This window comes from Rhododendron vialii, chromosome 6a, assembly GCF_030253575.1.
Source record: "Rhododendron vialii isolate Sample 1 chromosome 6a, ASM3025357v1".
Lineage (NCBI taxonomy): Eukaryota > Viridiplantae > Streptophyta > Magnoliopsida > Ericales > Ericaceae > Rhododendron > Rhododendron vialii.
This window is the reverse complement of record NC_080562.1, coordinates 3,868,774-3,892,276: the sequence shown is the minus strand read 5'-3', so window position 1 is coordinate 3,892,276 and position 23,503 is coordinate 3,868,774. Positions and strand designations below refer to the sequence as shown.

Sequence of the window (23,503 nt, the reverse complement as noted above, 5' to 3'; positions counted from 1 at the left end):
TGGATGGGAGCTGAGTTCACTTTACTGCAGTTGGGACTGTTTGCAACTGCTGATATGCTTAGCCGTACGAGTTCTATTTTCATTCGTTTTCTTATTCTCATGATCGAGTATTGGCTTCAAGTAACCGATTTGCCTGTTCCAACTCTAGAATGGCCAACCAAAGGTTAGTAGTACAGCAGTTATCTCATGGTCCACCCACAAGGGAAAGTCAGGGTTTGAGTCTCGTCAGATGTGTTTGGGGGCTATCGACAACTTCTGAATTTTCTGTGGATCGGATTAACTAACCAACCCCTACTGATGTAAAGAATATATGGGAAAAATAAATAAAATAAATACTCTTGAATGGCCCCCACCTTTATTATTATTCTAGAAGCATAACCATTAGCGTTGAAGCTCACGTCTGCAAATTTTAATAATGTAATTGCAAACAACATGCCATGAGAATGGCCCCCACCTCTATTATTATTAGTAGCATAATTTTGTTTTCTGAATTAGACAGTCAACTGATAGCAATCGGTCTCAAGTTTCAATGGAAAACGAGTGGGATCGATTGTGTTCAAATTTTCAACCGATAGTCAAAAAGAGTTTCAGGGCTAGCTGGCTTGATATCAACGTACATATTCCTTGTTGTGTAGATAGTCATATACTAGTATACAACAGACCCGGATAGAGACAAAATTACGGGTCACGAGTGTGCACCCGTGAGTACTCTAATCTATGATCAGTCTTGTCCCCACTTCTAGCCGCTACCAATTTCAAAATTAATTAGTCAATTTATGGTTTTGGCCATGTATCGAAGTATAAGAACCATTGTGCCTACCTAGCTCATTGTTGGACATTTGTTGGCTCATTTGTTATTTTATTTTCCCCCGGCCGGTCGATGTTGAATGTTTCACTCCAATTTGTTACACATTAGAAGAAAACCTACACGCTACCTAAACCCCAACTCATCGCACCTATAAGTGCAACAAGAAAATCATTAGGCCTTTCAAACTTTGAGGCAACCGGAAGATTTGGTCGGTTGTTGTTGGTTAACTTTAGGGCTCTAAATTAATTGAAATGCACGTAAACTGGTTCTACAGACATATATAAAATTTTCATAAAAACAATCACTAGGCCTGAAATTAAATTAGCAACCTATATTTGGATAGTAAGGGTGGACCGGGTGGTGTCAATAATGCCAAAAAAACACACACTCTTTCTTGTTCAAATTAGCTAAAGTATTTATTTTGACATGGATGATTGATAGTTCAAAGAAAGTGGGAATAATAGATCAATGAACCGTCCTTGAAGAAGATTGACAATTCAAAAAATGTGTTTCGTGCCACTTTTATGTGGGAGAAAAAAAATAGCATTTGAAAGCATGGCCAAAATTAACCATGGTAGGGCCCAAGGAACTGTCTCTTGACATTAATATGACAATAATACCCTAGGCAAAGACACGCCAACCCCAATCGACTCCATTGAAAAGGCAGAATGCCCACAAACAAAAACATATCGTAGTACTACCAAAGATTTTACTCCTACACGATCTATATATGTTACGTGTAGTACTCCCCTTTCAGAAAAGACATTTTGTTACGTGTAGTCGTAGGTATGATTGCTTTTAAATCTTGTTGTATGCATGGTCGGTGAGAGAGGATTTTCATCAAAGCCACGAGGCCAAAAGCTACTGCCCTAATGCCCTGTGGGGTCCTCGATCGGCAAAACGATCACAGACTAGGGTGATTTTGTAAACTCTTTTTATATACCCTGATTACGCCGCGTGACGAGCCAGGGTTGGTCGGTCTCCTTCTGTATAAAAGTATAAACATGAGTACGTACCCTGTAGAATGGTTTTGCATGATTGCATGAAAGTGATATTAATGCATGAAACCAAAAATGTTGTAACAATAAGTCCCCACCTACCACTCAAAAAAAGGGTTAGTTATGACTTATTATTAGGAGCTGGAGCCATGCACTTGAGTGAAGAATGGCAAGACCACCAACTTCCTGTGGTCGATCACCCATTAATGTTACCATAATTGGTGTTTTCTCCACATTGTTCCCACCCCAAATTACCCATGTGAAGAAAGTTGGTTATGATCAGGGACTTGGTTTTTTTTTTGATTGAAAACAAATAATTGCCATGAGAATCCCACCACACATCTAGCTATGTATGCTTTTCAAATTACAGTACCTTCTTTCTGCTTCTGATCTGTCAATTTTTTCCCAGGTACGTACCTGTGTCTTTGTTGGCTAGAGGTTGAGAATGAACTACTATTCCTGATTTCATAAAATAGGAAGAATATGTGAGAATGATTTTGTTCACTCTCTCAAAAAGAAAGGTGAACATTATCCTCTCTCTTATTGGTTAGAGACTATAGGATCTGGTGTAGGAACCACAGAGATTCTATTGTCCTTAAACCATTCAACCAATAAGAAGAATGATTATGTTTACCATCTTTTAAGAAGTGTCAACAAAATCATTCTCATATATATATATATATATATATATATATATATATATATATATATATCCACTTCTCAGAATATGTCTTCCACACAAAATAAGAGGGTTCTTAGGGGAGACCTGTACAGGGACCCACAAATTAGGAGGATGTTCTTCTCTTTGTCAAAATGGCACATGATAAATTTTATTTGCATATTTTATAATGCTGTCATACCCAAGCTACCATACAATAAAAGGGAAACAAATTTAGGAGCCAGAAATAATAGCAATATTTTGCTCCTCATGCAGCCTTCTTTGCCAAAACATTAGTTACCTTGTTGGCCTCACGAAAATAAAATTTGAGGTTGGAAAACTCAAACTCTTGATCCAGTTTGAAGCAGTTTGAACGAACCATCTTTATACAAAAAAAACATAAAAGACAAATTTAAAGCTGTTTTCAATTTGTAAAAGAAACTCAAACACGCTCGTAATTAGGCCTTAGGATTTTTTTCCCGTTGGAATCTAAATTTTGGTAGTAATTTTTTTTTTTTTTTTTTTGTGATTGACTTGGAGCTGTTTTGATCAGTTCGTAAATATGACTATAACTTCATTTCGTAATCCTTAATGTGTCCCACGTCTAGATTATGTATCAAAGAAAAGAAACGGGGACGCACGAACTAAAGTGTATATTTAATGCAGCTTTCATACTCGAACGTTACAATTTTCAATGAGGATGTGGCTTTCAAACTCAAATACTAATAAGCATTCAAAATGGGTGTTTGGATCCTTAATTTATGGGAGGATTTGAGCTGGCCTGTATACAGTAGTATAATTAATGCTTGTTCACAAGATTTTTACAATCCGTACCAGATCTCAAAGGTCAAAATACTTTAATTTTGGGTTTGGTCAATGAATCTTTTTTTTTTTTTTAAAGTTTTGGTGAATAATCAAGGTATGAAATTTATGTCATAATGTGAATATTGCTTTTGTATCTTAAACGAGTATTCTCTCAAATCTTACCTCTTAATAATGATTTGGACAATGATTTTAATTTACAACTCTCTTATTCATGCCCGCTCTCGTTACATATTTGAAACTATAAATTTATTATCATAGAGAAAGAGTAATATTATAAATATAAAGATAAAATGAAGTAAAATTGTACAAAAGAGAGATTGAAAATTAATTAAACTAGTGCCACGAATACAGGTGATCAGATTCATATATGTCGCGAATCGCTCAATTAGATGCGGCGCCACACAATCATTGAATATTGTGCCAAATCTGTGTTCGAATCTGTATCGGACATCCGTGTTGAAAGTATGTTCCAATCAATTAACTATCTAACTTTTCATTCAGATTTTCGGATAATGAAAAGTTATACGATTGGATCGAGCATCTATAGGTATCGGATTGAGATTATTTTTTACGGGAACCCTTGAAAAAATATTTTACATTTAATGAACGGCTCGAATGATTTGTGTGGGACCCGTGGTGGGCCCCACAACAAAATCTGTGCAAAATCTGTGCACAGATTGTATGTGTGTGTAGCATTTCTGCTTTTAGAATTTCTGGAAACTACTGTTTACACGCGAAAAGCAGGTCAAACGGCTTCTTCATCGGCCTAATCTTTTCTCCTAAAAATCGCCGATTACTACCATTTAACCCCGTCCACATCTGACAGCTTGACAGTTAGACCCCACTTCCTTTCAATTCCTAACCTGTCCCAAGTTCTACTCTACAATTTTCTCAATTCAGGGTGTTTTTTTAGCTAAACAAATCACTTAGCTTCTTCCTTCTTTTTTTTTATATTTATCTTTATTAAAAAAAATCATATTTGTTAATTTTGTATTAAATTTTTGTGAAATAATGGTTAGCCTAGATGAGAGAAATCAGAAAAGTAAAAGATTATGGTCGAAATTGAAACTTTTTTTTGAATAAAGGCAAAATTCAGTCTATATGATTTTGCTAATTTCAACCCACAAAGAAATGATAATCCACATGTAAATTTTGAAAGATTAGAGTTTCAATGTACCTTTCACAAATATTAATTCTTACTGGATATTTGTACACTTTTTACGAATATCAATGTATTTTTTTGCACATTAACCATTATTCATTGGAATAAGGTTAACATTTTATTTTTTAATTTTATAAATTGGTGTGGTGGTCAACTTATATGCACCTCAATTAACTCTAGAAAATTCACTCACAATGTCCTCTAGCGAGAAACCTCATTATAGTCGGGACAAAATTTCATATCAATTGCCAAGCATTTAGATGCTAAGAGAAAGATAATTTTTAGATTTTTTCTTGGATTTTCTAAAAACACTTGTGTAAAAGTTTAATTTCTTATTTTTTCAATTCCTCCCGTCGAAACAAACAATTAATGCATAAGAATTTAACGTAAAACTAAACGTTGTAATTAGGCCTTAGGATTTTTTTCCCGTTGGAATCTGAATTTTGGTAGTAAAATTTTTTTTTTGTGATTGACTTGGAGCTGTTTTGATCAGTTCGTAAATATGACTATAACTTCATTTCGTAATCCTCAATGTGTCCCACGTCTAGATTATGTATCAAAGAAAAGAAACGGGGACGCACGAACTAAAGTGTATATTTAATGCAGCTTTCGTACTCGAACGTTACAATTTTCAATGAGGATGTGTGGCTTTCAAACTCAAATACTAAGAGCATCCGCAATGGGAATAATCAAAATCGATAACCAAAATGTGTCACGTCAGCATTTGATTATCCATTTAGTTCATAATCAAACCTAACAAACTTGATCTCCACGTTGGTTATTTTTGTATCTCTATAAAAAAAACCCCCCACAATACGCAATGCATCTATGTCCAATTGCGAACCAGTTCCAATCACGCACCCAACCACACCAAATTATTCGTCTCGATGAGACGATTCTAATGTGAGGTGTTTTTTAATTTTTTAGTTTTGAATTTGGTTATTGGGTTTGGTTATTGAGTTTTGGTTATTGGTAAAAATTGTTAAGTTTGATTATTCAAAGGTCAAAATTTGATGAGTTACTAAGAGGTTGCTAAGTTTGGTTATTACAATGTGAGCACTTTTTTTAGCAAATATTGCTAACTTTAGCAATCTTTTAGTTTTGATTATTACATTGTGAATGCTCTAAGAAGCATTCAAAATGGGTGTTTGGATCCTTAATTTATGGGAGGATTTGAGCTGGCCTGTATACAGTAGTATAATTAATACTTGTTCACAAGATTTTTACAATCCGTACCAGATCTCAAAGGTCAAAATACTTTAATTTTGGGTTTGGTCAATGAAATTTTTTTTTTTTTAAAGTTTTGGTGAATAATCAAGGTATGAAATTTATGTCATAATGTGAATATTGCTTTTGTCTCTTAAACGAGTATTCTCTCAAATCTTACCTCTTAATAATGATTTGGACAATGATTTTAATTTACAACTCTCTTATTTATGCCCGCTCTCGTTACATAGTTGAAATTATAAATTTATAATCATAGAGAAAGAGTAATATTATAAATATAAAGATAAAATGAAGTAAAATTGTACAAAAAAGAGATTGAAAATTAATTAAACTAGTGCCACGAATACAGGTGATCGGATTCATATATGTCGCGAATTGCTCGATATAGATGCGGCGCCACACAATCATTGAATATTGCGTCAAATCTGTGTTCGAGTCTGTATCGAACATCCGCGTTGAAAGTATGTTCCAATCAATTAACTATAATTGCGGGTAAGCCCAAACACCCAAGTTATAAATAATTTTTCGAAGTCTTAATGGCATTTCAAAAGTAAAAGTATTAGGCCATCCACATTGGCATAATAAAAAAAGGATAACCAAAAGTTGACACATCAACTTTTAATTATTCACTTAAGAGGTTGCTAAGCTTAATAATGTTGAGCTTCATAATGGTTACTTTTAGTCCATAACCAAAATAGAGGTCCACTACAATTTTACTCTCTCTCTCTCCTCCTCTATTTTCCTCTATTCACTTCCCTCTATTTTACGTTTATTTTGGGAAAAAATATATCGATTCTCTCTCTTAATTTTGGGGAAAAATCAGTAACTTTCTTACATCCTATTATAATTTTTTTTGGGGGAAATTAGAAATGAAAAAAAAGAGTGAAATACCTTAATTCGGCGATGATAGGTTGAATTGTAGATGATCGAGATATATGAATTTCACTTTTTGAAGGAAAGAAAGAGAAATAGTTTGTGGGTGAAATGCAAAAGATATAGAGTAGGCGAAGAAGAGAAAAAGAAAGAGAATAAATTCTTTACACCGCCGGTGTAAACATTTGTTTCCTCCAAATTAATTGCATTGCGACACGTGTCAAAATAGTGGTCCCAATTAATAAAAGAGTACTGCTATTGGTACCGACGGTACCGTAGAGAAAATGTACCGACGGCCACCGGACGGCCGATCCGAGCCGTCCAAAAATTTTAAAAAACAAAATCGAGTGGGCGAACGCGAGAATCAATGGCATCCGAGGTGTGTAGGGTACTTGATTCGAGCATCCCTTTTTCGTCTATATATGTATATACGTGTATATACACGAAAAATGGGTGCTCGGATCAAGTACCCTACAGACCTCGGATGCCATTGATTCTCGCGCAAGCCCACTCGGTTTTATTTTTTAAAAATTTTGGACGGCTCGGATCGGCCGTCCGGTGGCCGTCGGTACATTTTCCCCAATGGTACCGTCGGTACCAATAGGATTTTCATTAATAAAATATGATGACGTGGCGCAATGCAATTGATTTGGAGGAAACAAATGTTTACACCGGCGGTGTAAATAATTTATTCTCAAAAAGAAAATACCGGTTGAAGCACGCGTGTATACAAATTTTGAAACTAGTTAACTTATATGGTGTGTGGTCTACAAATTTTGATTATTGAAAAAGATTGTTAGTTTCGGTTATCCGAAACTCAAAATTTGATTATTTCTGAAGATGTTGTCAAGTTTGTTTATAACATTGCGAGCTATCTTTCAAACAAATATTATTAATTTTAAAAACAATTGACTTTTAATTATACCACTGCGTGGATAGCCTTGGTAAAGGAGACGTGATAGAATATCTGTTAGTAAAAATTTCTTAAATTCTATCTAGTCCGTATTTATTTAATCAACAACTAGAATATCTCGTCACTTTTAGAATCTCTGGAAACTACTGTTTACACGCGAAAAGCAGGTCAAACGGCTTCTTCATCGGCCTAATCTTTTCTCCTAAAAATCGCCGATTACTACCATTTAACCCCGTCCACATCTGACAGCATTTGACAGTTAGACCCCACTTCCTTTCAATTCCTAACCTGTCCCTACTCTACAATTTTCTCAATCCATGGTGCTTTTTAGCTAAACAAATTACTTGGCTTCTTTTTTCTTTTATATTTATTTTTATTAAAAAAAATTTGTATTTGTTAATTTTGCATTAAATTTTTGTGAAATAATGGTTAGCCTAGATGAGAGAAATAAAAAAAGTACTGTAAAAAATTATGGTCGAAACTGAAATTTTTTTTGAATAAAGACAAAAATTAGTTTTTATGATTTGCTAATCTCAACCCACAAAGAAATGATAATCCACATGTAAATTTTGAAAGATTAGAGTTTCTATGCACCTTTCACAAATATTAATTCTTGCTAGATATTTGTACACTTTTTACAAATATCAATGCATTTTTTTGCACATTAACCATTATTCATTGGAATAAGGTTAACATTTTATTTTTTGATTTATAAATTGGTGTGGTGGTGAACATATATGCACCTCAATTAACTCTAGAAAATTCACTCACAATGTCCTCTAGCGAGAAACCTCAGTATAGTCGGGACAAAATTTCTTATCAATTGCCAAGCATTTAGATGCTAAGGCTATCCACAGTGGTATAATCAAAAAATGATAACCAAAAGTTGACACATCAGCTTTTGATTATTCACTTAAGAGATTGTTAAGCTTAGCAATGTTAAGCTTTACTATGATTACTTCTAGTCCATAATCAAAATATGGGGTCCACTACAATTTCATTCTCTCTCCCCCCTGTTTCCCGACATTCACTTCCCTCCATATACGTTTTTTATGAGTTAAAATATATCGATTCCCTCTCTTAATTTTGAAAAAAAAATCGGTGACTTCCTTCCCTTCTATTATGATTTTTTCCTTCTTTTTTTTTCGGGGGTGGGTAGTAGAAACAGGAAAGAAGAGTGAAACACCTTAATCCGGCGATGATGGATTGAATTGTAGATGATCGAGAGATATGAGTTTCACTTTTGGAGGAAAAGAAAGAGAAATAGTTTGTTGGCGAAGTAAAAAAGATATAGAGTAGCGAAAAAACTTGGCTACATAAAATTTTTATTTTTCAATTTTATTTTTTTAACCCAAAAAAAAAAAAAGGAGTGGGCGAAGAAGGAAAGAAGAAAATACTAGTTGAAATACGTGTGTATACAAATTTTGAAACTAGTTAACTTATGTGGTGTAGGATCCACAAATTTTGATTATTGAAAAAGGTTGTTAGTTTTGGTTATCCAAAGCTCAAAATTTGATTATTTCTAAGGATGTTGCTAAATTTGATTATACCATTGTGAGTAATCTTTTGCACCAACATTGTTAACTTTAAAAACAATTGGCATTTGATTATACCACTGTGGATGGCCTAAGAGAAAGATAATTTTTAAATTTTTTCTTGGATATTTTTAAAAATATTTGTGTAAAAGTATAATTTCTTATTTTTTTAATTCTTTCCGTGCATAAGAATTTAACGTAAAACTAAACGTTGTAATTTATAACTTGTAGTTTAGCGAAAACGAGAATAACGGAGGGAGTAAAAATTGATCATAGTGAGAGGTTTTAGAGGGGAGCTCCTTTTTGACATGACCAGGCTAACGTTCACTGCCTCTTTGTCTGACTCGCCAGATATTCCCTGCAAAACAAACACCGCCAGTCAACAAGCCAGAACAGTAGAGACGAAGGAAGCAAGCACACAGCGGAGAGAGAGAAACAACGACGCCGCGTGAACCCTAAATAACCGACCCAAGCCTCCGGTCGATGGAGTCTCTCTCGCGCCAGCTCCACAGGAAGAAGCTCCCCAGTGCGAACAGCACTGGCAGTGCTGCTGGCTACGACGCCAGGAACGGGTACGACGGCGTCTTCGCCGGCGGCAGGGGCGCGCAGAGGTTCGGAGGAGCCCAGCCGCGGCACGCGTCTCGCATCGAGGACTACGGCGAGATTTTCGGCGGCTCACGTGGCTCTTCGATCCCGATTCTCGACGTCTCGGCTCTCGGCGAGGCGAGAGTTTCGGCCTCGAAGCTCGATTACTCGGCGATTTTCGAAGGTTTTAGAGACGGAGGAGATTTAGGTGCTTCGTACGAGGAAATGTTTGCGAAACCGAACGGAGCTAGAAATTTCTCTGCCGGAGCAAGGTATAATTTTCTTTGGTACTATTACATTTCATTTGTTTTTTTTTTTTTCCTTTTTCCTGTTGTATGTGATGTTGGCGTTCTTGTTCGAGCTTGAATTTCTCCCTTTGCATGTGAAATTTGAAGGCTTTTGCTTTTGGTATGATTACAAGTTTGTCTCTGTTTGCTCCGGCTTTAATTGGCCCCGTGGGCGGTGGGATTGGTCCTGGATTAGTTGAGAAAAAGTTTTTGTCTCTGTTTGCTCCGGCTTTAATTGGTTCCCCGCTAGTGTAAGGTGGGATTGGTCCGGGATTAGTTGAGATGCGGCCCAGACATCTGAGTTATAAATAAATAAAAGGTTTTTGTATCTGTTATAAGGCTGCTGTTGAATTTTTCTTATCAGAAGTAAATGATGTTGCTATTGTGGTATGAGGTTTCCCGATTTTAAGTTATCAAATGTAAGAAAGAGAAAGAAAAAGAAAAAGAAAAAGAAAAGGAAGAAGTCTCCTGCTTTTTTAGTTGCACAGAAGTCGTAGTGGAAGAAAACAAATTGAAGGTCTAAAATTTCAATAATTAGTTACTTGCAGTTTTACCATAGATGAATCAATAAGGTATAATTAGTTAGTTTGCGCAGCTGGATTTGTTAGACAAGACTGTCATTAGTTGCGTTGAAAGGAATGAATTACCTAAGATTCGGAGTCTAGATTGCACAAAAATTGCTTTCGGATCCCAAACATTACCCACGTGGTGGTTGATAACCGGAAATGGGAAGGTTTAAAGAAGCCATGCAGGAATTTGTTGATAGATAGTATTTTATGATCTGATTTAAGGACCACTAACCGGAGATAACTGACTTGGATTCGGAATTACTGCTTTGTTGTTGCCAAAGTGAAAATTTAAAAACTGACAAAGGAGTGCGGATTTGGCATTGCTGTGGGATGCCGACAAAGGGCTGGTGGAGGGAGGTTGTAGTTTTTGCTGCAGTGGCACTTTTACTGCGCTTGGAAAATCTGATTGGAGGTTTGAATCTGGTGCGAGATTCTGCCCCTAGTCAAATTACTGGAAGAAATAGTTAGGCCCCATTCAGTTGCTAGGAAAGGAAAGTACGGGAACATTTAACTTTCCTTGTGATTTCATAAGTTCCGGGACAGTTGCGGGACCCACATCTTTAAAATCCCACTGGGATTAGATTTCCCTCAAATTTCAATAAGTAGTTACTTTGGATGGTTGATGCGGTTTTTCCATAGATGAATCCACAAGGTATAATTAGTTAGTTTGTGCAGGTGGATTCGGTAGACAAGACTTATGTGCTCAAGTCAGCATATATAATGCTGCTTATTAGTTGAGTTGAGTTGAAAGGAAAAAATTGCCTAAGATTCGGCGTCTAGATTGCACAAAAATTGCTTACGAATCCTAAACGTTGCCCACGTGGTGGTTGGAAACCGGAAATGGGAACGTTTAAAGAAGCCATGCAGGAATTTATCGATAGTTAGTGCTTCATTATCCGATTTAAGGACCACTAGCCGGAGATAACTGACATGGATTTGGAATTATTGCTTGTTTGTTGCTAAAGTGAGAAATTAAAAACTGACAAAGGAGTGCGGATTTGGCTTTACTGTGAGATGCCGACAAAGAGCTGGGTGAGGGAAGGATTCGAGAAAGTAGTTTTTGCTGCAGTGGTACTTTTACCTTGGAAAATCTGATTGGAGGTTTGAATCTGGTGCGAGATTCGACCCTTAGTTAAATTACTGGAAAAAATAGTTAGGCCTTTTCCAGTTGCTAGGAAAGGAAATGAAAGGAAAGTACATGAACGTTTAACTTTCCCGGCTATTTTACATGTTCAGTTGGCGAGAAAGTTGTGGGATCCACATCTTTAACTTTTCCACTAGGATTAGTTTTCCCTTAAACCTGCAAAAAGTTCTTGTTCTTGCACTAGTTTCTCACACAATTAAACTACTGCTTTGCAACTTTTCCACAAAACTTTCTGATAAGTTAACGAGTGCTTTTCAACCTTTAACTGGCATTAGTTTCAATTGAATGCATGAAGGGAATACTTCACTTCACTAAAAGTTTCTTAGGAACAATTTTCCTGCACCAATATCTTGTTAAGTGAATGTAGCCTTTGTCTTAATAATCCCAAGATAGCAGGGAGAAAGGGGGGAGGGACAAATGCAGAGTGGATCCTCCTATCTGGCCCGTTATGATTCACTTGATTTAAATTGTGATTCCTGTGACTTTCTTGTGTATTGAACTTTCCTTCTCTTTATTAATTTGGTCGTGTTGTCGTCGGTGTAGCTTGTTCAAAAATACCACCAACTTGGAAATTGGGAGGAATTGAGACCTCTCTGGATTTTTTCTGATGACACTTTTTTTTTCCCCATTTGTGATACGTAGCACTTGATTTTGCTTATTGTGGTTTTGTCACTGCGCTATGAAGTTTTTCTCCCTCATTGAATAGCACATGGAATCTGGGTTGTTGAATTTCGTTATTGTTGTTTGTGCAGGGCTCCTGCCAAAAAAGTATCTCATTCTGATGGGACGGATCAATTAGATCGTTATAGGGATGAAGCTTTCCAAAATGAAGCTCCTAATCAGTCATTTGCGGGTCTGAAGCAGTTTAATATGTCTTATCATAAAAGCAGCCAAAAAAGCAACAATGGGAAAAATGGGACAACACGTATAACTCAACTCCGTGCTGTTCCTGGATTTACTTGTTTCATTGAGGAAAATCCTCCTGTCCAGAAGAAAGAAGGAGATAAATATGGACCCCCGACAAAAGTTGATGTGACATCTCCGACAAAAATTTATTCGAATGCTGCATATTCACATTCTTCTGATGCTACTGGAATATTTGAAAGTCAATCGAGTAAGTATGAGTTGTATTCGTCTTCAGTAGATAAGTCATTTGGTGCTAATGAACCCAATACACATTCCTCTAAGATGTCATCACCTTCAGGTGTGTCTGCTAACTTAACCAGTAATAAGAGTGTGCCAACGAGGTCAATTGATTTAAACTCCAAGGGTCCTAAAAGTGATGCTTCCCAAGCTGGTCCTGGTTACTGTTCACCATCATTTTCGGATGAGGAGTTAGATGTAAATTCAGCCGCAGCTGCATCTGCAGCCGCTTTGAGAAAAGCACTTGAGACGGCACAAGCTAGTATAAGAATTGCTAAAGAATTTATGGAACGGAAGAAGGATAGTACTCAAAGGTTTTCAAAGCCAAGTTCCAAGGATGGCTTAGATACCAATAACAGAAGGGATGATAAATTTGCCGTTGGAGAAACCAGATTTAGAGAGAAGAATGCTAAGGAAATGAGTGAATATGATGACATTGTCTTTCAAGTTTTCTCCAAGTCAGAAAGGGAGAAAGCACGGAGAAGTGGCAAAGTAGCTCCTGACAGCAAACAGGTAGAGGAGATCTCCCTTATTAAGGAGGTTGCACGAGATACAAATGGAAACAAATTTGTATCGGCCGAAGCTTGTGGAGCAGTGAGACAGATTTCGGGAATGGCAACCAGAGGTGAGTGCAGAACTGCACCTTTGTCTTGTGAGCATGCAGGCAGCAGAAACAGCATTATTGAAGCTGTAGATACACATGAATGCTGGAGGAAGGAGATGGAAACAGAGAAAGAAATCTTGGAGCAGCTGGATGGAAGTGGCAAGAAAGTGGATGAAGAAGCTCGGGAGCTGGAGGATTTAGAAGTCAAATTAAATACAATTAAAGAGACGCGAGTTTTGGACCAGCATGGTGATAGGTTAGATGCTGTTCAAGAGGTTCAGGAGCAGGAGGACAATGATAAACCAGGAGTTGCCCGGGTAGATGAAGAAACAGGGGAAGAGGAAAAAGCTTCCAAGGCGCCGGAAAAATGTGAGAATGAATTCGAGGAGTTTTTGGAGCCAAAGGAGAATGAGGAGTTTCAGTCCATGGGGGACAGGGAAAGTGATGATGAGGAGGGACTTGACGAAGGTCGGGAGTGCATGGAAAATGAGAAGAATCTAGAAGACATTTTTGTGGAGGTTCAAGATGAGAAGTTGGAAGAGTTTTTTGATCTCAAGGAGAATGAGGACTTTGAGTCCCAGGGGGTGACTGCAGATAATAATGAGGAGGGACTTGATGAAGCCCAGGAGTGCATGGAAAATGAAAGGAAACTAGAAGAAATTATTGGAGAGGAACAAAATGAGAAGTTGTTGGAAGAGTTTTTGGATGTTGAGGAGAATGAGGAGTTTCAGTCCCAAGGGGTGAAGGCGAATACTAATGAGGGACTTGATGAAGCCCAGGCGTGCATGGGAAATGAGAGGAAATATGAAGACATTTTGGGAGAGGAACAAAATGAGAAGTTGTTGGAAGAGTTTATGGACCTCAAGGAGGATGAGGAGTTTGAGTCCGAGCCCCAAGGGGTGAAGGCGAATAATAATGAGGTGGGACTTGATGAACCCCTGAGATGCATGGAAAATGAGAGGAAACTGGAAGACATTTTCGAAGAGGAACAAAATGAGATACAGTTGGAAGAGTTTTTGGGCCTCAAGGAGAATGAGGAGTTTGACTCGCAGGGGGTGAAGGTGAATAATAATGAGGAGGGACAGGATGAAGCCCAGGGGTGCATGGAAAATGAGAAGAAACTAAAAGACGTTTTGGACGAGGAACAAAATAAGAAATTGTTGAACGATATTCACGAGGAAGAAAGTGGACATGGGCTAAGAAAGAGTTGTGAACAAAACAAATTTGATGAAGGACTAGAAGCATCTGGTTTGTGGGGAGGTTATGAAGAGGCCTTTGAGGCGGAAAGCATTGAGAAGAAACAACATGATGCCCATGAAGGAAATGACAATGAGAGGAGTTCGGACAAGTCTCGTGATCTGGACATCAGCAACAAGAGTTTCAATGACATATTGGTTGATGAAGATGAAGACACTGAAAGCATACAGAGAGAGACTGAAGGTAATGAGACGATGGAAGTTTATAAGGAGGCTGTTGAGGAGACAATGAATCTTGATGCAACTATTGATGCCTGTAATGATGGAGAAGAATGTGAGGAGAAACAAGAAGATGACAGTGATTTGGGGGGAATGGACATATTGGTTGATGAAAATGAAGACACTGAAAGCATACAGAGAGAGACTGAAGGTAATGAGACGATGGAAGTTTATCAGGAGGCTGTTGAGGAGACGATGAATTTTGATGCACCTGTTAATGACTGTAAGTCGGCAGTAGGTGAGAGTGAAGAGGTCCATAGAGATATAAAAGATGATTATGATTTGTCTTTTGAAGATAATGACAGAATGTCAGATGTCACCGAATCTTCTGGGGAAATCGCATTGGATGAAAATGTTTTGGAAGCAACTGAAATGGCATATGAGGTGGGGGAAAAAGAGAGCTGTAATTCAGGTGGCCTTGTTGGAGATGCCGCTGAACACATTGAGATCGAAAACAAGACAAAAGACTGCTCTGAGGCTCTTCTTTTCAATCACAGTCCAGAAAATATTGGCTTAACTGACATGAGTTATGGAGCTAAACAAACAGACCAGAATGAAAAGGAATCTGAGTTAAACTCCAGTTTGCGAAGTGGTATTAAGATATTGGCGTGTGATTCATCAGTAGAAGATGAGAAAGAAGTTGATGAAAAACTAGTCTTTGATCCAGAAGAAGTCAAGAGTACTTTTGATACAGCTTATGTGAGAAGAGTCAGAAAACAATGGTTTGAAACGGGGAAGAAAAGGGAACCATCTCAACCACCGAGTGTATTCGAGGGGGAGGACAAAACAACAGGAATGGATGAAGATATCAAGACAGACCCAATTATTGATGAAGTTACCAAAAGTAATTTAGACACAGCTCATGAGAGAAGAGTCAGGAAACAATGGTTTGAAACAGGGAGGAAAACAGAAACATCTCAACCACCTAGTATATACAGAGGGGAAGAGAAAACAATAAGAATAGATGAAGATATCAAGACAAACCCAATTACAGATAAGAATGTGGATAATCTTGCTAAAACCCATACAGTTGAAGAGAAGGAAACCAAAGAAGTTGAACGAAAAGAAGTGAAAAAAGAATACCTCAGGAAAGTGGATGAGGCGAACAAGAGGGAAAGGGAGAGAGAAAAGGATAGAATGGCTGTTGAAAGAGCAATCCGTGAAGCTCGCGAGAGGGCATTTGCTGAAGCCAGAGAAAGGGCAGAAAGGACTGCCGTGGAAAAAGCAACTGCTGAAGTGCGAAAAAGAGTAATGGCTGAGGCCAGAGAAAAGGCTGAGAAGGCATCTGCAGCAACTAAGTCATCAGCTGAGAAAGCTTCCATGGAAGCTAAACTTAGATCAGAACGCGCTGCAGTAGAGAGAGCAACTGCAGAGGCTAGGGAGCGGGCCCTAGAGAAAGCATTATCACAGAAGGCTACCTCTGGAGTGAAAGAACAGGCAGAGAGATGTATCGCTGAGAAGGTTTCTGGTGCTTTCAGAGAGAGTGGAATGAGGCAGAGCTCTTCTTCTTCTGTGAGTATCGCTTTTGCTTGTTTATTTTTTAATATTCTTGTGCATGCACAGAAGAAAACCTTCAGAGCATGTCCAATAGAAAGCCATTTCTCTAATCTCTTTGCCAACGCGAGTGTTGCCAAATTATCTACTCTAGTGGCGTGCCAATTTACAAGCTAAAATGACTTTTTGCTATTTCGGAAGCCAAATTTGCCATCTCATGTTTGCGACGTGCTACATGGAAAAATGGCTATGATACCACTTGAGTAGCTTTGCCGAAAATGGAAGAAATAGCACTGTAGCAAGTCATGAAATGGCTTAAACTATTGGAGACGCTCTTAGTTGCCTGCGATGGATAATGATTGCATTTTCTGCAGGACACACAGAAATTGGATGAAAGTGTTGGTGAATCAGCTGAGAGGTGTAAGGCAAGGTTAGAGAGAAACCAAAGAAGCATGGAACGAGCGGTATGAATGTTATGTCTGTTCATGTTTCGAACAAGTTTGTGACCTGTCATACAAATGCTTCATGCTTTTCCCTTATCTTTTCCAGGCAAAAGCTCTCGCGGAAAAGAATAGGCGTGATCTTCTTGCTCAGAAAGAGCAAGCTGAGAGAAATGTACTTATCTATTCTACTTTACTTTTTCTGGAGATTCTGAAGTTAGCAAAAAATGCATGCATATTCTTAGTGTCCTTTATCTATTTGTGATTGCAGAGATTTGCAGAAACTCTGGATGCTGAAGTTAAGAGATGGTCAAGTGGAAAGGAAGGGAATTTGCGGGCACTGCTTTCTACTCTACAATATGTACGTAACTACGTATTGTCCTCTATTTTCTGACTATTTTTTTTATCGTCTTTACAGAAGAATTTGTTGCTTTGCATTGTTCTCAATGTTCAAATCACCTTTAGAAAGAGATTCTATAGCCATACTGAACGCAGGACAATAATTAGCTGCCTTACCTGGGAATGCCTATTGCCCTACCAAAGGGGACTATAAAACTTCAGTATAAGATTGTAGAATACTACCCTCTACAAGTGCTTAATGTCACATTCATGAAATAAAGTGCCTTGATATAAGGGCTTAAATGAAGAGCAAATTGTGTGCTACTTTATGAAAGTGAGGGCTATATTTCTATCTAAACAGGATTCTTTTGCTGTATTGTGTACGTTCCCTACTTAGGTTTCTAGAGTGAGTCAGTATTTTGCTGTACCTTTTGTCTACCTTCATTTTACGCTTAAATTTATGCACTGAATATAATTATGGAAATTCATCTTCAAAGAAATGAGTTGACGTATTATTGGAGTGGTGTTAACTGTATTTCCTTGTCTGCAGGTCCTTGGGCCCAATAGCGGCTGGCAATCTGTTTCCCTTACAGAAATTGTAACAACTAGTGCGGTAAAGAAAGCTTACAGGAGAGCCACTCTTCATGTTCATCCTGATAAGTTGCAGCAAAGGGGTGCAACCATTCAGCAGAAGTACATATGTGAGAAGGTTTTTGATCTTCTAAAGGTGTGTACATGGTCTCATGATCAAATATGGCGGATGGCAGTCTCTGTATCTATTCTCTTGCAAATATTGCATCTTGACCGCTTTATAGCACCGTGTAGATTTACTCTTACGTTCTTGGTCCCTAGTTGCCTCAAGTTTGCACGTAATAGCGTTCATGACCTCCTATAGGAATTAACTGTTCGAAAGAAATTAAAAGAAGAAAGGAAAACGGTCTCCACCGTAGGATTTATGATTTTTAGTATCTGTGCGTATTCAAAAACCATTTTGGTAAGAGCATAAGAAGTGGTGTTTAACAAAAGTTTCAATGTGGAGATATAGCAAAACTTCTGTGATGCTCCCAAGTGGTATGGGAGCATCATACTCCCAATAAATTACAGCCCTTGGATTGAAAATAGATAAATCACAGCCCTTAGATCAAAACCAAAAACTAAGAATAGGGTGGTTTTGTTAAAAATGAGGCGGTTTTGACCTAAAAAACGGAGGATTACTTACCACAGAACAGGCAATACTTACCATTCACTAAGGCAACACTTACCATTGTATAAGGCAGAACTTACCACACAAGTGTGGTAAGTTCTGCCTTATACAATGGTAAGTGTTGCCTTAGTGAATGGTAAGTATTGCATATAATTCATTGGGAGTATGATGCTCCCATACCACTTGGGAGCATCATAGCCTCTCTCGAAAGATAGGCATAACTTCTTCGACAAAAAGAAGCCATTAGGATGTCTGGGGCTTCGGGGAAAACCCAAAACAAGATGGAAGATATTATTGGTCAGAGTTTTGGTCATAGGTTGTTCCTTTAGGTCGTGTTTGAATCTTGAACTTCTGAAGCGATTTGTAGAGGGAACATTGCATGGTAGTATCTGTTCTGATTCTTTTCTCTTTGTCCAAAAACTGCAAATTCAAGATCCAAACACAGGCTCAAGGTTTACGCTGGTATATAATTATGCGGAGTACCAACAGACATTTGCATCCATAATTGACTTTATTGGCTCTCATAACTTTCAGGCTGCTTGGAACAAGTTCAACTCAGAAGAAAGGTGATGACATTTTAGAGAGAGAACTAGCTGCTGTTCATTTTTCTGTAATTTAGTACATATGATATTACTTTTCATTTTTTCTTAATAAGAGGAGAGAGAGAGAGAGAGAGAGAGAGAGAGAGAGAGAGAGAGAGAGAGAGAGAGAGAGAGAGAGAGAGAGAGAGAGTTTGTATACTTTCAAGATGCATTCATCACGAACTCTTTCTATATGTATTATTTAAGTTCTTATTGTACCCAAAAAAGGGGGCTAAAGAAAGAAAAGATTCCTTAATTAGACAAACCATGTGTCATCTGTTTTCATTTCCAGGAAGGCAAGCCGCACCTATATGCAATGCTTTGTTAACTGCCATCGAGTGTTTTCAGCTCCTTGTGCTGATAAACGAGCCGAGCAATGGGTTATTCAAGTTTGGTTTAAAATTTTAACAAATTGTACAAATATAGTCACACTCAACCAAGGCGAGTCGATCTTAAATAAACATTTATATAGCGGACCACGAGTAATTAGAAATTTTAAACATCATTAGTTGAATGGGCAGAGCAATTAGTGTTCACAAGTGTCCAAGTACAAAACGATCTGAAGTAAACTTTTTAACAAGTTGAACGGGAATTCAAGCTCAAATAGCTTTATTCCTTTACGTGCCCTATATCCCTTTATTATAACGGACAGGTTTATTATTCATAATTAACAAGCCCTCTTTGCCCTAAATTTTTGGGTATTTTTGACCAAGTATTTTTGATTTTTTTAATCTTTATTTTTAATTAAATTTGGGTCAAAGGTTTAGGAAATGATAAAAAGATAGTTAAAGGAGTCGTGATTTTATCGTCCAACTTTTTTTCAACTTTGGTCTACATTAATAATTTTTTTAAATTTTCTTTGCTGAGATGAACGATGTAATATATATATATATATATATATATATATATATATATATATATAAAATTATGAAAAAAAGAGAGAGCAACTACTAAATAATACCAAATGCGTTTAACAAACATTTATTTAGTCCAAGACTCCAAGTAGTCGAATGAAAATTCGACCCGGACCTGGCCCAGCAACTTTTCCGGCCCATCCATCTGCCCAACTCGTTTGGGAATTTTTAGTAGACATCGCCAAACGCCGAAACCCTAATTTGTTTCATTTCTCCCACTTTGGCCGCCCCTCTCTCTCTCTCTCTCTCTCTCTTCAATGGGGATGGAGGCAGGCTTGAGAAGAGAGCCGATATTCAGAGACATAAGGCGATACTACTGCGAATACTGTGGGATCTGTCGCTCCAAGAAGTCCCTCATCGCCTCTCACCTCCTCTCCCACCACCAGGTTTCATCAACATCTATCTCTTCACTTGTCTCATGATTTGATTTACCACACGTCACTTGATTTCCTATTCAACTTTAGTCATTTGTCATTAAAAAAACAGTTTTTGGGTTCAATATCGTTGTGTTACTTCTGTATTTATGTGGGTTTCGTTTTCGAGGTTGTAGGATGTGAAGCAACTGATATGTAGCCTGAAAACTTAGGGCTGCCGACGATTTATTTACGGACCTGTTCGCAAGCAGCTCGTGGCTCGGCTTGTTATGGGCTCAAGCTCGAGTTTTAGGCACGTTTAGTAAACGAGTAGAGCTCGAGTTAGCTGTAACTTGGTTTGATTATAAAAGTTTGGCTCGTTTGTAGAGGCTCGGCTCTTATATAGAGGCATGTAGTAAATGAACCGAGCTTGAACAAGTCGATAATAAGTGAGGTGTGCTCGAGCTCGATTATTTGGGCTTTTGACTCGGGCTCGAGCTTACTACTAGACTAGTTTTGAACGAGCTGGCTTGAACGTCAAAGCTCAGGTCGGCTCGTTTCCAGCCCTGTATTGGGTTAATTAATTTTGCCCAAATCCTCGTACTTTGATGCTCTTTTTCAGATTCTTGATATTGATTCTGGAAATATTTTGCCACCCGATTCAACTTTATTGTTGTTTGTCTGATTTATTAGTGAGTATGTCTGTATGTGACTGTTGAGAATGTTGAAGACAAGCTCTTATAGTTTGTTTTTTTATTTGCTTTAATTTTCGTTCAATTAGGATGAAATGACACAAGGAAACTCTGATGAAGAAAGCGAAAGTGAGGGGCCGAAGTCGAATACATGTGAAGAATGCGGTGCTAGTTTCCAGAAGCCTGCTTATTTAAGGCAACACATGCTAGGCCATTCTCTTGAGGTATTAGTCATTTTTTGGTTTTAATTTTGATTATTATCTGCTATTTGCACCCTATATCAGTTTATTGTGCAAACATTTGTTTAGGTGTTGGGCAGTTATCTTTACAGCTTTTTAGTTTACTATTTCATGTTTTCTACTCTGTTGGGTTGGTGTTACTTCTTATTGAAAGAAAAATAATTTTGCAGGTTTTGTACTTTTTATTAGTGATTGAAATAATGTGATAAAATCACATTGTTGTTATCGCGTGAAGCATTGGATCCCACATGAAGAACTCCAAAATGCTAGAGGCAGCCATATCTACCTTGAATGGATTAGTACCAGGCAGGGGGACCTCCTGTGAAGCTCCATCAAGTGAGCCTCAATCACGCCTTGTTCCTTTTTGAGGTTTGAGAATTTTTTATTTGTCGGACGGTATTGTGTTGCTATATCCATGAAGTTTAGCCAAATCAATTGCTTAAAGGGTGTGAACTGTGGTACAGAGGCCGTTTGCTTGTCCAGTAGATGACTGTCATTCCAGCTATAGAAGGAAAGACCATTTGACACGTCATCTTCTTCAGCATCAAGGGAAACTTTTTGAATGCCCCATCAAGAACTGTAGGAGTAGATTTTCCGTTAAAGGCAATGTTAGCAGACATGTGAAGGAAATTCATGATGAAGAATCTAGTTCCAGCGGTGATGATGGTACTCGGAAGCAGTGTGTCTGCCCAGAACCTGGTTGTGGAAAAGTGTTTAAATATCCATCAAGGTTGCAAAAGCATGAAGCTTCTCATGGCAAGTTGTTTTTCTCATGAATTATCTTCCAAATTCAGTTTGTGTTTGTTGACACTGCATGTGCTCTTGTTTATTTATTTAAATGTGGTAAAGATTTACAGTTATTGCTGTATAGAGGTACTGTTGTTTTTAACGCTGTTATTTATTTTTTAGAGTTATTTTTTGGTGACTCGGTCTTTGTATGTTTATTGCTATTCTCCCTTGTTGAACTTGGCTTCTGTGGAGTTCTGATGTTGACCTTTTTATTGCAGTTAAGTTGGATTCTGTGGAGGCATTTTGTACAGAACCAGGCTGTTTGAAATCATTCAGTAATGAGCAATGCCTTAGGGCCCATCTTCAGTCCTGCCACCAGCATATTACTTGTGAGATATGTGGGACCAAGCAACTAAAGAAGAACATCAAGCGGCACCTTCGTATTCATGAACCAGTAGGAAGTTCAGATAGAATCAAATGTGATTTCAAGGGTTGTTTGCACACATTTTCATCTGTAAGTTGCTGCAAACATATCCTCTCTATTTTCTCTACTTCTAATTTGGTCAAATAGTAGACAAATGATTCGAGACCAATACATGATGTCACTGATAAATGCATATATGTGATATGATATTCAATGATTGAATCGATTCATTTGTTTCATGAAGGGATCTGTAAACTAAAATATTCTCCAATTTTCCTACAGTGGATTTTCATTCTGTCGGTATTTTGTTTTCAGAGATCGAATCTCCAACAGCATGTGAAAGCTGTGCACCTTGCCCTCAGGCCTTTTGCTTGCACCATTCCTGGGTGTGGTATGAGATTCCCTTTTAAGCATGTCAGAGATAACCATGAGAAATCTGGGTGCCATGTTTATACACATGTAAGCTTCTTTCTCCAATCTGAAGGAACCTGCGCATCGATTTGGAATTCCCCCTTATTTCTCTGTTCATGTCATTTAGAGTGGGATTTGATATTCCGTTGTATGGTGTGGTTTCAGGGGGATTTTGAGGAGTCGGATGAACTGTTCCGGTCTAGGCCGAGGGGCGGGCAAAAAAGGAAGGTTCCGCCTATAGAATCTCTTACGCGGAAGAGGGTTGTTCCGCCCAATGAGTCAGATTCAATTTTGCGTCAGGGGCCTGAGTACCTCTCCTGGATGCTATCTACTGAAGCGGATGACTAGCATTGAGTTTTGCCTGGTGTTTTCTAGTTTTCTAGGATTGTCTATGCTCACTTATCATAGTTATATGTACATGTACTTGCCTCCTAGTAGAACTTCAGAAGATGTGTGTTCGTGTATATTTGAGACTGAGATATGGACGACATGTAGTTCTGTATGTATTGATGCTCAAAAAAAGAACAAAATGGTTCTTTATTGTATGCGCTTGATTTTTCCTTGTGAGCGTGCTCGGATTATGGTCCTTTTAAAGGAATCCAAATGAATCTGGGGTTGTATCTGCCATTGTCTCTCTTTTCTTGTATCATCATAGAAGAAAAAAGCATCAAATCGGAGGACAGATCGATCAATAGAACATTTCCTCAAATCTAAATGGTCCGAGACCAAATCCCCTGCCATCGTACTCATCAGGATCGTAACAAATCCCAAACATCATATCTGAGCTAGTTTTTTTATCTTTCTTTGAAGTTAGATTTCTTTAGCAGTAAGTGTGAACAGAGCATGAGACTCTTGCCAAGGTTGTAATTATCTGCAC

The 23,503-nt window shown here is 37.9% G+C and overlaps 2 protein-coding genes across 4 annotated transcripts; both read left to right on the top strand.

The window, feature by feature from the left end:
- The first annotated feature begins 9,292 nt into the window (after positions 1-9,292).
- On the top strand, positions 9,293-19,129 carry LOC131331006 (auxilin-like protein 1). Of its 3 annotated transcripts, XM_058364804.1 has the most exons (8): positions 9,293-9,856; positions 12,337-12,698; positions 12,789-16,318; positions 16,675-16,764; positions 16,850-16,915; positions 17,012-17,101; positions 17,630-17,806; positions 18,818-19,129. In XM_058364804.1, the coding sequence occupies exons 1-8, from the start codon at positions 9,483-9,485 to the stop codon at positions 18,851-18,853; spliced, it is 4,725 nt and encodes a 1,574-aa protein (XP_058220787.1). In that variant the 5' UTR covers positions 9,293-9,482; the 3' UTR covers positions 18,854-19,129. The 3 variants fall into 3 exon arrangements, with proteins under 3 accessions (XP_058220787.1, XP_058220786.1, XP_058220785.1); XM_058364803.1 differs by having other exon boundaries at positions 12,337-16,318; positions 16,684-16,764; XM_058364802.1 differs by having other exon boundaries at positions 12,337-16,318.
- An 842-nt stretch (positions 19,130-19,971) lies between these two features.
- LOC131331005 (transcription factor IIIA) lies at positions 19,972-23,188 on the top strand. The gene is made up of 6 exons (XM_058364801.1): positions 19,972-20,164; positions 20,913-21,047; positions 21,527-21,818; positions 22,070-22,305; positions 22,531-22,674; positions 22,792-23,188. Exons 1-6 carry the CDS (start codon positions 20,036-20,038, stop codon positions 22,972-22,974), a joined length of 1,119 nt encoding a protein of 372 aa, XP_058220784.1. The 5' UTR covers positions 19,972-20,035; the 3' UTR covers positions 22,975-23,188.
- The last annotated feature ends 315 nt before the right edge of the window (positions 23,189-23,503 follow it).